General features: G+C 43.5%; 1 protein-coding gene across 2 annotated transcripts in view; it reads right to left on the bottom strand.

The window, feature by feature from the left end:
• The window catches only part of KCNIP3 (potassium voltage-gated channel interacting protein 3), a 40,837-nt gene extending 28,388 nt beyond the window's left edge, over positions 1–12,449 (bottom strand). The window contains exon 1 of one of the 2 annotated variants that reach the window (XM_070765963.1): positions 12,290–12,449. In XM_070765963.1, coding sequence (XP_070622064.1) covers positions 12,290–12,344 — 55 coding nt within the window. In that variant the 5' untranslated portion in view covers positions 12,345–12,449. Of the gene's footprint in view, positions 1–8,695; positions 8,781–12,289 lie in introns of those variants that run through there. The other variant, XM_070765962.1, reaches the window with a different exon arrangement.
• Between the last annotated feature and the right edge of the window lie 678 nt (positions 12,450–13,127).

Below are 13,127 nucleotides of genomic sequence, written 5' to 3'. Positions count from 1 at the left end.
AGTGACATAGGGGAAGGTTTGGTAGGGAAGGTTTGCCTATTTGCCGATGACTCTAAAGTGTGCAATAGGGTTGATATTCCTGGAGGCGTCTGTAATATGGTAAATGATTTAGCTTTACTAGATAAATGGTCTAAGCAATGGAAACTGCAGTTTAATGTTTCCAAATGTAAAATAATGCACTTGGGGAAAAGGAATCCTCAATCTGAGTATTGTATTGGCAGTTCAGTGTTGGCAAATACTTCAAAAGAAAAGGATTTAGGGGTAGTGATTTCTGACAGTCTCAAAATGGGTGAACAGTGCAGTCAGGCGGTAGGGAAAGCAAGTAGGATGCTTGGCTGCATAGCTAGAGGTATAACAAGCAGGAAGAGGGAGATTATGATCCCACTATATAGAATGCTGGTGAGACCCCATTTGGAATACTGTGTTCAGTTCTGGAGACCTCACCTACAAAAAGATACTGACAAAATTGAACGGGTCCAAAGACGGGCTACAAGAATGGTGGAAGGTCTTAAGCATAAAACGTATCAGGAAAGACTTCATGAACTCAATCTGTATAGTCTGGAGGACAGAAGGAAAAGGGGGGACATGATCGAAACATTTAAATATATTAAAGGGTTAAATAAGGTCCAGGAGGGAAGTGTTTTTAATAGGAAAGTGAACACAAGAACAAGGGGACACAATCTGAAGTTAGTTGGGGGAAAGATCAAAAGCAACATGAGAAAATATTATTTTACTGAAAGAGTAGTAGATCCTTGGAACAAACTTCCAGCAGATGTGGTAGATAAATCCACAGTAACTGAATTTAAGCATGCCTGGGATAAACATAGATCCATCCTAAGATAAAATACAGAAAATAGTATAAGGGCAGACTAGATGGACCATGAGGTCTTTTTCTGCCGTCAGACTTCTATGTTTCTATGTTTCTATTGACGGCAGAAAAAGGCCTCCTGGTCCATCTTGTCTGCCCTTATACTATTCCTGTATTTTATCTGAGGATGGATCTATGTTTATCCCAGGCATGTTTAAAGTCAGTGACTGTGGATTTACCAACCACATCTGCTGGAAGTTTGTTCCAAGCATCTACTACTCTTTCAGTCAAATCATATTTTCGCATGTTGCTTCTGATCTTTCCCCCAACTAACCTCAGATTGTGTCCCCTTGTTCTTTCCTATGAAAAACACTTCCTTCCTGAACCTTATTTAACCCTTTCACATATTTAAATGTTTCGATCGTGTCCCCCCTTTCCCTTCTGTTCTCCAGACTCTACAGATGGAGTTCATGAAGTCTTTCCTGGTCAGTTTGATGCTTAAGACCTTCCACCATTTTTGTCGCCCATCTTTGGACCCCTTCAATTTTATCCATCTCTTTTTTTAGGTGTGCAAAGATCTCGATACAAAGATCTGGAGAAGAATGACGCAGCCATCGAAGGGTAAAAAGCAGCATGGAAGAGGTCGGATTTTAAAGCCCTTTGGAAACCGAGCGGGAGGCTGTTTCGGATGCTCTGCCCGTGTGGGGCGGCTGCCAGGAAAGCAGTGGGCGCATTTGGGGAGGAGGAGGAGGCCGGGCCTGGCGTCTCCCGCCTGGAAGAGCCCTTTGGCTGGCTGCGAGAAATTAACAGATGAGATAATTAAGGGCTTCGGTAATCGTCCCGACTGCCCACCCACCGAGACGGTGCCAGCCAGCGCAGGGCCTGAAACATCTCTGTCTACAGTTGGTCGGGGCTGAGAAGGCTCACAGCCAACCACAACAGGAGGGAGGGAGGGAGGAAGAAAGGAAGGAAAAAGAACGAAAGAAAGAAAGAAAGAAGAAGGACGGGAGGGAGAAAGGAGAAAGAAAGAGGGAGAGAAGGAGGAAAAGGGAGAAGGGAGAAAGAAAGAAAAGAAAGAAAGAAGGAAGGAAAGAAAGAAGGAAAGAAAGAAAGAAAGAAAGAAAGAAAGAGGAAGGATGGGAGGGAGAAAGGAGAAAGAAAGAGGGAGGGAGGCAGGAAAAGGGAGAAGGGAGAAAGAAAGAAAGAAAGAAAGAAAGAGGGAGGGAGGCAGGACGGGAGGGAGAAAGGAGAAAGAAAGAGGGAGGGAGTCAGGAAAAGGGAGGAGAAAGAAAGAAAGAAAGAATCCCAAGGAAAACACCCTTCTGCTGAGCCCAAGGCCAGGCTATCTGCTTCCTCCTAATATGCCATCAAGGGGCCTGTTTAAGCGACCTGGGGGTGCAGGGGCTCCCTTGCAAGGGAGCCCAGAGGGGGTCCAGCCCAGCAGCACTCCATGAAGCAAAGGCCTGGGGGGGGGCAGCAGGGGTCAATAGATGCAGAGGAGGGGAGGTAGAGGGGGGGGCTGCTGGAGGCTACCCAAGGCCTCTCCCCCCCCCCAAACCGCCAGGGAAGGGCAGGCGGGCCCAGCCCTGCAGGGAAGGACTGTTCACGTTCTGCCTTGGACACAATTAGAGCCATGAATGACTGAGAGTCCCCAGAGGCTCTTTTTCATCAGCCGTGACTAAGCAGGTCTTCTTCATCCCTCACGGGTGCCTCCTCCTCTCTGCCCACTTTCAGGGTATTTAGCCGAGTTTATGGGGCTTGCTGTGTTCAGTTGTGTGTGTCCCTTGGCATTTAATGTACAGAAAGGTAATAAACAGCAGTGGCTACACTGGGCTCCAGATCGGGGGGAATAGATTGAAGTCGGAAGGGGAGGATAGGCCCATTGACCTCTACACAGACACAAACACACAAACACACACAACTGAGAGAGAAACACCTCCCACCCACCCTGAACATCCCACTCTCCGGTCATTTGCAGATGTGTAACATAAAATCCTCTATTCCCTCTCTTGACTGCAAATAGCCTTAGCATTAGCATTTAGACTTATCTACCACTTCCTACTGCTTTTACAGCCCTCTCAAAGCGGTTTACAGAATCAGCCTCTTGCCCCCAACAATCTGGGTGCTCTTTTGATCTACCTTGGAAGGATGGAAGGAAGGAAGGAAAAGGAAGGGAGGGAGGGAGGGAGGGGGGAAGGAATAGCAATAGCGTTTAGGTCTCTTCCAGCTCTGATATATTCTGTTATATTCCATTCTGTTATATTCCCCCTTTTCGGCCACACCAACGCTGCCCAGTCCTCCCTCCCTGAACTCCCTAAGATTCCTGGAGTCGCCGAGCATCCAGAGGTGGAACCGGCATTCACCTTAGGAGGATCAAATACCCCTGAAATGGCGAGGTGGAGTTTTTCTAGGGTGTAACAACTCCTCCCGTCCAGCCTTCAGGGGTTATGTGAGGTTTTCTGGAAGCCAAAACTTGTATCAACGTTACATTTGGTGCTGGCACATGAAGGAGGTGGGGAGAAATAGAATAAAAATAAACCAATGTGCTGAATCTGATGATTTTGAGAGTGGATCGATTTTATTTGGAGGGGGGGTGGCAGCTATTGGGAAATGAATGAGGGAGGGAGGGAGGGAGGGAGGGAAGAGCCCGTCATGTCAAGCCAAGATTGATGGATGGAATATACCGTATTTTTCAGAGTATAATAATAATAATAATTTATTGGATTTGTATGCCGCCCCTCTCCGCAGACTCGGGGCGGCTAACAACAATAATAAACACAACAGGTACAATCCAATAATAAAAATAACTAAAAACTCCTATTATAAAACCAAACATACAGACAAACATACCGTGCATAACTTGTAATGGCCTAGGGGGAAGGAATATCTCAACTCCCCCATGCCTGGCGGTATAAATGAGTCTTGAGTAGTTTACGAAAGACAGGGAGGGTGGGGGCAGTTCTAATCTCTGGTGGGAGTTGGTTCCAGAGGGCCGGGGCCGCCACAGAGAAGGCTCTTCCCCTGGGGCCCGTCAAACGACATTGTTTAGTTGACGGGACCCGGAGAAGGCCAACTCTGTGGGACCTTATTGATCGCTGGGATTCGTGCGGTAGCAGGCGGTTCCGGAGGTAATCTGGTCCAATGCCATGTAGGGCTTTAAAGGTCATGACCAACACTTTGAATGGTGACCGGAAACTGATCGGCAGCCAAGCCACGGAGTGTTGAAGAAACGTGGGCGAATCTTGGAAGCCCCACGATGGCTCTCGCGGCTGCGTTCTGCACGATCTGAAGTTTCCGAACACTTTTCAGAGGTCACCCCATGTAGAGAGCGTTGCAGTAATCAAACCTCCAGGTGATGAGGGCATGAGTGACTGTGAGCAATGACTCCCGATCCAAATAGGGCCGCAACTGGTGCACCAGGCGAACCTGGGCAAACGCCCCCCTCGCCACAGCCGAAAGATGATGTTCCAATGTCAGTTGTGGATCGAGGAGGACGCACCTTAATTTTGGGGGAGGAAAACAGGGAAAAGACTCTGCTTACCGGGTATTCATCTGGCCAGTGTCTTTAGTCTGGTCAGTTTCAGCACATTCTTTTATCCCCTGGTTAGGGCTTTAAAAAAACCTTATTCAGAGAGAGAGTAACAGTGAAATTTGCCTTTGCAGTCTGGATGGAGTAGCATCTTGAGTGGAGAGCTTTCTCTCGGCTCTTATTCCACCAACAGCCCGTCCCTTCTCCTTGTCTTCTCCTAGATGAACGTCCGGCATGCATTAATGACTTTTATGGATTTTATTGTTAGCAAACAAAAATGCCCATCACACATAAAACGATCCGTACGCTTTGTACCAGAGTTTGTCATCTTTCACGATTGACCATGCAGCACTAAATATAGTCGCTGGATTTAAGCAGGTTAGTTTAAGCAGCAATCACCCGACAATAAAAATCAAATCAGAGCTAATAAAAGTTGCCGGAGCTCCTGTCGAAGAGGCAACGTTTTAGGGCTAGAAAAATTGGCTGAATTCAAATAAACGTGTGTTTTTTTCCCCTCTTTTAATTTTCCCTTCAAATGCTGCCACAACTCAGAGTTTCTGTTCTGTGTTCTAAAAGTTTTAGACAACTTTCATGCTTATTCATCACCATTCGGTCTGTTCCCACCAGCTTCTAAATGCAAAAGTTTTGGTTATATTTTTGGGAACTCTCCGAGTTTCTGCCCCTCAAAAGTTCCCAGGAATTTGTAATAAATATAAAACTAAATTGGGTTTTTAGAAGTGTAGAATGGGGAAGGGTTCAAAGATAAACAGAAACCATCATAGGAGTGAAAGAAGCCAACTTTATTCCAGGAGCAAATGCATCAATCCATGGATCCATCAATCAATCCATCAAGCAATTCTAACTTCTTCCCAGCCAGCTTTCTTATGGGAATATTAGAAACATAGAAACATAGAAGACTGACGGCAGAAAAAGACCTCATGGTCCATCTAGTCTGCCCTTATACTATTTCCTGTATTTTATCTTACAATGGATCTATGTTTATCCCAGGCATGTTTCTATTCAGTTACTGTGGATTTATCTACCACGTCTGCTGGAAGTTTGCTCCAAGCATCTACTCCTCTTTCAGTCAAATAATATTTTCTCACGTTGCTTCTGATCTTTCCCCCAACTAACCTCAGATAGAAACATAGAAACATAGAAGACTGACGGCAGAAAAAGACCTCATGGTCCATCTAGTCTGCCCTTATACTATTTCCTGTATTTTATCTTAGGAGGGATCGATGTTTATCCCAGGCATGTTTAAATTCAGTTCCTGTGGTTTGACCAACCATGTCTGCTGGAAGTTTGTTCCAAGGATCTACTACTCTTTCAGTGAAATAATATTTTCTCACGTTGCTTTTGATCTTTCCCCCAACTAACTTCACATTGTGTCCCCTTGATTTATTGTTGATTGATTGATTGATTGATTGATTTGATTTGATTTGTATGCTGCCCCTCTCTGTAGACTCGGGGCGGCTAACAACAATAATAAAACAGCATATGACAAATCTAATATTAAAATAACTAAGATTACATTATCTCTATTTTTCTACAAATTAAAATTTCCCCAGGCTAGAATTTCCCCAGGCCTGCAGGCCTACCCAGAGCTCCGTGTTTTCAAAGCCTTGGGTTCAAAACTCATGCTAACTTATGCCAACAGCATAATGTGAACTGAACACCCATAGGTTGGTTTGGATCACATCTGGGCATGCCCAACCATTTGACCTTAGACCTTCCCAAAGGAATACTACATAGCATTAAGGAGAAATTTCCTGATAATCAATCAATTGCCTCCAGAAATTGTGGGTGCTCCTCACTGGAGGTTTTCAATAGGGACTGGATAGTCACTTGTCCGAAATAGTCAAGCAGTGGGTTGGACTAGAAGACCTCCAAGGTCCCTTCCCACTCTGTTATTCTGTGTGTTGCATAAAATCCTTTGATGTTTTTGCATCCATTGGAGAGAAGTCTCGGCCCTTGTGTGCAACGCAACATTATCTAAAGAATTCGCCAGAGCCCCCCCTCTGAGTAAGAGACTCCACCTCAGCAGGAAATTTGAGAAACACTGTCTGAAAATTATATGCAAGTCTGTATTTGATTATGTTAAATAAAGATTTTGGTCACATTTAAACATTTTATTTACCGTATTCTTTGGAGTATAAGACACACCCTTTTCCTCCCTAAATGAGGCTGACAATTTGGGTGCATCGGATACTCTGAATGTAGCTTTTTTTCAGCCCTAACCAGCTGCTAACGATCTTCCCATCTCTTACCTTGCAGGCTCTTTCATTGTTTCTCTCTGCAAAGAATGTTTTCCAAGCCCAAAGTCTTTGTAGTTTTTCCCATTGGTCTAAATTGCTCCAAATGTTTCTTTCCAGCCCTAACCAGGTGCTAATGATGTTCCCAGTGCTCAACAACTTGCAAGCTCTTTCATTGTTACTCTCTGCGAAGAATGTTTTCCAAACTCTGTCTTTGTAGGGTTTTTTTTTCCATTGCTTTACTTGTTCTGAATGTTTCCAGGTACTAACAATGTTCCCAGCTCTTACCGGCTTGCAAGCTCTTTCGTTGTTACTCTCTGCAAAGAATGGTTTCCAAGCCCTAAGTCTTTGCAGGGTTTTTTCATTGCTCTAACTTGCTCCTAGATGTTTTTTTCCAGCCCTAACGAGATGCTAACGATGTTTCCAGCTCTTACTGGCTTGCAAGCCCTTTCATTGTTACTCTCTCTGAATAAGCTTTTTCTAAAGCCCTAACCAGGGGATAAAATATTGTGCTGAAGCTGACCAGACTAAGGACGCTGGCCAGATGAATACCTGGTAAGTAGATTTTTTCCCTATTTATGTCCTCTTATGCTCCCAAAAATATGGTAATCTGTAAACCTTAATATAGGAAATATATTTGCGTATTCTTTGGGCAGCCTCTTTGCTCGCGTCCCCGGTCATGCCTGGGAGGCGCAATTTGCATACCCAGATGAACTCTGGCAATAGCTCACTTGCCCCATTGATTTTTCCATCACGTTGATTCACTCCACGTGAACTGGGTTCGCCGCTCTGCCTCGGCCACGAACTCAGCACTTTCCACGGCTGGTGCCCTCAACTGTGGAGCTTGCAAAAGTGTCCACTTTGCCCCCCCACTCATCCAGTCCCACAGCTAAAGGTGAGAATAAAAACCATGCATCTCTCCGGATATATATGCAGAGTAACACAGGAGGACTAGATAAGATACCAGAATATATTGTGGCAATTAGTGAACCAGATAAATGATGATGACACGTTTGTAGACAACAATAGTTTTACGCTTCAGTGCAAAATATCTTCTGCTTCAGTCTTCTATATACATGAACTTTACTTTAGCTATATTCAGCTTACCTACAAGGAGATACTCAACCTATCCAGGTTACCAGTAGATACTCAACCAATCCAGGTTTCTAGTAGATACTCAACCAATCCAGGTTTCTAGTAGATACTCAACCAATCCAGGTTTCTAGTAGATACTCAACCAATCCAGGTTACAAGGAGATACTCAACCAATCCAGGTTACAAGGAGATACTCAACCAATCCAGGTTACAAGGAGATACTCAACCAATCCAGGTTTCTAGTAGATACTCAGCCAATCCAGGCTACAAGTAGATACTCAACCAATCCAGGCTACAAGTAGATACTCAACCAATCCAGGTTTCTAGTAGATACTCAACCAATTCAGGCTACAAGTAGATACTCAACCAATCCAGGCTACAAGTAGATACTCAACCAATCCAGGTTTCTAGTAGATACTCAACCAATCCAGGTTTCTAGTAGATACTCAACCAATCCAGGTTTCTAGTAGATACTCAACCAATCCAGGTTTCTAGTAGATACTCAACCAATCCAGGTTTCTAGTAGATACTCAACCAATCCAGGTTTCTAGCAGATACTCAACCAATCCAGGTTTCTAGTAGACACTCAATCAATCCAGGTTTCTAGTAGATACTCAACCAATCCAGGTTTCTAGTAGATATTCAACCAATCCAGGCTACAAGTAGATACTCAACCAATCCAGGTTTCTAGTAGATACTCAACCAATCCAGGTTTCTAGTAGATATTCAACCAATCCAGGTTTCTAGTAGATACTAAACCAATCAGGTTTCTTCACATCACTAATACTACTCCACTCAATATTTAACTCATGCTCAAACTGCTCCAGCCAGCCAACTTACAATCACCACCATCAAGAGCAAAAACAGCAGCAGACAAAAAGAGTGTTGAAGTTGGTTTGCATCTTATAATGCTTTGGCCCAATCAGATTATAGTTCACACCCAATGACTCAGCATTAATATGCTTTGTATTCTACTTTACCTTATATGGAAATACAATGAAATATCACCTAAGAGTGCTAATCCTGACAGCATCCTGTCCATTTTCAGGCCAAAGGTAGAAGTCAGCTCCCAGAAGCACCTGCCACTCATCCACCCAATGGCCCAGGAGTTGTCATCCCTTTTTAAATTCCCTTTTTAGCAGAGACTAAGCACTGCCAAAGGCACAATCCTGGGTGGATGCGGTTAATTTACAACTTGTCATTCTAGCAACGTTGCTTTCTATTTTTTTCCCGACAATGTTCTCGAGGCAGCCGGCCAAGAAATATTACATCCACTTTTCACTGGGTGTCCAAACAAAATACACCATTTATCTCTCCAGCTGACAACATTATCAGTTTAAAAAAAAAAAAACACCTCCCAGGTGCAGGAACAAGCATTTGTATAGCTAGTTCTCTCTCTTCTCCTGAAGAATTGCCAGCCTGGAATTGCAGTGTCAAGTTCCCCAAGAATTAAAGACGGACTCGAGATGAAAAGGAACGGAGAACAAATTCAAGGGCCAGTTGAGAAAGAAAAGAATGGAAATAAAATTGGACCATCGAATCTCTATCTCTCTCCTCCCTTATCATCTATCATCTGTCTATTTTATCATCTATCAATCTATCTTCTCTATCTATCTATCTATCTATCTATCTATCTATCTATCATCTATCTATTTTTTTTCCTCTCTCTCACTCTCTCTCTCTCTATCTTTCTATCTATCTATATGTGTGTGTGTGTGTTTTGTTTTTTCTGTCGGATAACCCTGGTATATTGGAGGAGCGTCACAGTGCTATTCTAGTTTCCCTTAATTTTAAAAATTCAGCAGAAACATGTGATTTATACAGATACATATATACATATTTGTTTTCGTAGATTTTCACAGGTACAGGTATGACGGTCTTGGTATATTCGGGTTTCTTCCCGTGGAGGATTTGGAAATTTCTGGCAACGTTTCGACGAAGTCCCACTCGTCATCTTCAGGCTGGTGCTTCTGTCCTTGTTCTAGGACAAGGGTGTTCGCCCTAGAACAAGGACAGAAGCACCAGCCTGAAGATGACGAGTGAGACCTCGTCGAAACGTCGCCAGAAATTTCCAAATCCTACATGGGAAGAAACCCGAATGTACCAAGACCGTCATATATACATATATACATATATACATACATACATACATACATACATACATACATACATACATACGCACACACACTCTCTCTCTCCCCTTATCTATCTCTCTATCAATCTAATCTATCCATCCATCCAACTCTCTCTCTATCTCTCTATCTCTCTATCTATCTATCTCTCTCCCTCTCTCTATCTATCTATCTCTGTCTGTCTGTCTGTCTATCTGTCTATCTATCTGTCTGTCTGTCTGTCTATCTATCTATCTAATCTATCCATCCATCCATCCATCCAACTCTTTCTCTCTCTCCTCTCTCTCTCTCTCTCTCTCTGTCTCTCTGTCTGTCTCTCTCTATCTCTCTATCTACCTATTTCTCTGTCTATCTATCTATCTATCTATCTATCTATCTATCTATCTATCTATCTATCTATCTATCTATCTATCTATCTATCGATCTAAGCACACACCTCCGAACCGGTAGGGAAGGAGATTTCACCGCTGTATGAAACAGTAAAATGGTTTCGCCTACTGGTCCCTTCCTCCTCTGAGCCATACACAGACCCCTCCTGAGACCTTTTCAAGAGAATTTGCTTCTAATTCAAATGGAGGTCTGAGGTTTTGTTTGCAGACAAACTGAATAGGGGGGGAATTCACCAGGGCTCCCAAAATCTGAGAGGCCAAAACCAAGATGACCCATAAGAAAAGACGGGTGGGAACAAGGGTGGCCTAGTTTGTGACGCAGCTGGGTCTCGTCTCTTCTTTAACGATGAGCATCAAAGACCCCAGATTTTTCCAGCTGAGAACGGTGGATCCAAACCAGGAGGAAAGTTGTTGGGGAAAGCGGCTAAATTTAGCCTCTTTAAATTGCAGCCCACTCCCACACGAGACAGGCAGGCTTTGCCTCCCCGGATGAAATATGTGAGCTTCCTGGTTCCAATAAAACCCTTTGCTAAGAAATACACGGGAAAAACGGTACCGTAGTTCTCCAGGCCATAAATTAAAGTCAGACCTTTTCCACTAGAGGGAGCCAGTCATCCAATAATAATTTTAAAGGGGTTTTTTTACCTTTCTTTTCATCCAAAGATAGAAATTAAAAGAGCTTTCTTGGGTATCCAGTCCTGCAAGGGAGCTCCTTTCTCCTCTCACGCCCTGAACCTCCTTGGCTGCATAACCTCAGTTTAACCGGGGCATTATTTTGAAATATCCATGAAATCCATGAAACAAGCACGTAACAGATTTAAACTAAATGTCAACTGCTCTAAACTAGACTGCAAAAAATGCGACTTCCGCAATAGAGTGATCAAGGCCTGGAATGCCCTGCCTGACTTTGCGGTTTCTATTCCTAACCCCCAAACCTTTAATCTTAGATTATCTACAATTGACCTCTCCCCTTTTCTAAGAGGTCTGCAATAATAATAATAATAATTTATTAGATTTGTATACCGTCCTTCTCCATCCTATAATTGTCTGACAAATATATATATAAATAAGTAAATAAATGAGTGGAAAGATACCAGTAGCTACAATATTTATCTATGTTATTGAACAGTAGGGGGCACAAATAGAATTAATATCTCTGAGAAGGCAAATGAGTAAGTAAACCTGTCATAAATTTCTTTGCAACTTGGAAACGAGTGGACTTTATTATTATTTATTATTATTATTTATTAGATTTGTATGCCGCCCTTCTCCATCCTATAATTGTCTGACAAATATATATATATAAATAAGTAAATAAATGAGTGGAAAGATACCAGTAGCTACAATATTTATCTATGTTATTGAACAGTACGGGACACAAATAGAATTAATATCTCTGAGAAGGCAAATGAGTAAGTAAACCTTTCATAAATATCTTTGCAACTTGGAAACGAGTGGACTTTATTATTATTTATTATTATTATTTATTAGATTTGTATGCCGCCCCTCTCCGTAGACTCGGGGCGGCTCACAACACAATAAAAACAGTTCCTGACAAATCTAATAATTTACAATTTAAAATTTAAAATACAGTAGTTAAAAAAAACCCATTTTTAAGCAGACATACCTACAAACATACCATACATAAATTATATAGGCCCGGGGGAGATATCTCAGTTCCCCCATGCCTGACGACAAAGGTGGGTTTTAAGGAGTTTGCGAAAGGCAAGGAGGGTAGGGGCAGTTCTAATCTCTGGGGGGAGCTGGTTCCAGAGAGTCAGGGCCGCCACAGAGAAGGCTCTTCCCCTGGGGCCCGCCAACCGACATTGTTTAGTTGATGGGACCCGGAGAAGGCCCACTCTGTGGGACCTAATCGGTCGCTGGTCTTATTTCCCAGAATTCCCCAGCCAGCCAGACTTCAGGACTAATTCCACAATCACCCTCGCCACAGACAACCGTCACTCAAGACAAGACGGGGAAACTTGTTCGGCCCACTCTAGAATCTGCAACTTGCAGAACTCTCCACCACAAGAGGACTTCGACCTATGGAACTCCCCGCCCCATGATGCCTCATCACTCACCTGACCCCTGTGGGGCGGTGCTGGAAAGGATCCATTTCACCAAGCAACATTTCATCAGCGCTTTGCGTGTGAGCCGTGGTTTGTGCCATTTCACGCTCTCTTTCTTCCCGGGAGGGGTTTCCACAGGGTCCCCCAGAAGGCTGCCATCGGCTTCCTTGTTCTCATCCTAGGGAGGAAGAGAGAAGAGGTCACAGGCCACCTGCTACGTTCTTGGTTCAAATAAAAGAATTATTCTGAGTGGTTCCCGCACAGCAAGCTGAATACTGCCACCAAAATTAAGCGTCTGTCTGTTATTTTTGCCGCGTTTTCTAGGACTATAAATAAGGCAACGGAGCGGCCGTTTCCTTTGCTGGGATTTAGCGTAGTTGGTGTATGATCCTGTTTCAGTTCCCTGGTACTAATAAAGCACTGAAGAACATCAACAGTCTCGTGTGTCCTGACAACACTGGCGACGAAGGAGCTCGAACTCTCGCAACAACAACCTCGCCATGCAAACCTCCATGGATCAAGCTCCCGCATTTTTTAACTCAGAAAATGAGACCATGGACTGCCTATATGTCCAAACTCCGGATCTTCTTACAAGCTATTTTGCTGGCTTCACAAGAACAAACTAGCTACCTATCAACATCACGTGAAGAGTTAATACCACTTTATAAGGCCTTGGCAAGGCCACATTTGGAATCCGGCATTCAGTTTTGGTCACCACGATGCAAAAAGGATGTGGAGACTCTAGAAGAGTGCAGAGAAGAGCAACAAAGAAGATGAGAGCAGTGTTTTCCAATCTTGCCAACTTGAAGATATCTGGACTTCAACTCCCAGAATTCCCTGGCTGGGGAAT

Source organism: Erythrolamprus reginae, chromosome 12 (assembly GCF_031021105.1).
Source record: "Erythrolamprus reginae isolate rEryReg1 chromosome 12, rEryReg1.hap1, whole genome shotgun sequence".
NCBI lineage: Eukaryota > Metazoa > Chordata > Lepidosauria > Squamata > Dipsadidae > Erythrolamprus > Erythrolamprus reginae.
The sequence above is the reverse complement of the archived record's forward strand: the minus strand, read 5'-3'. Positions and strand labels throughout refer to the sequence as shown.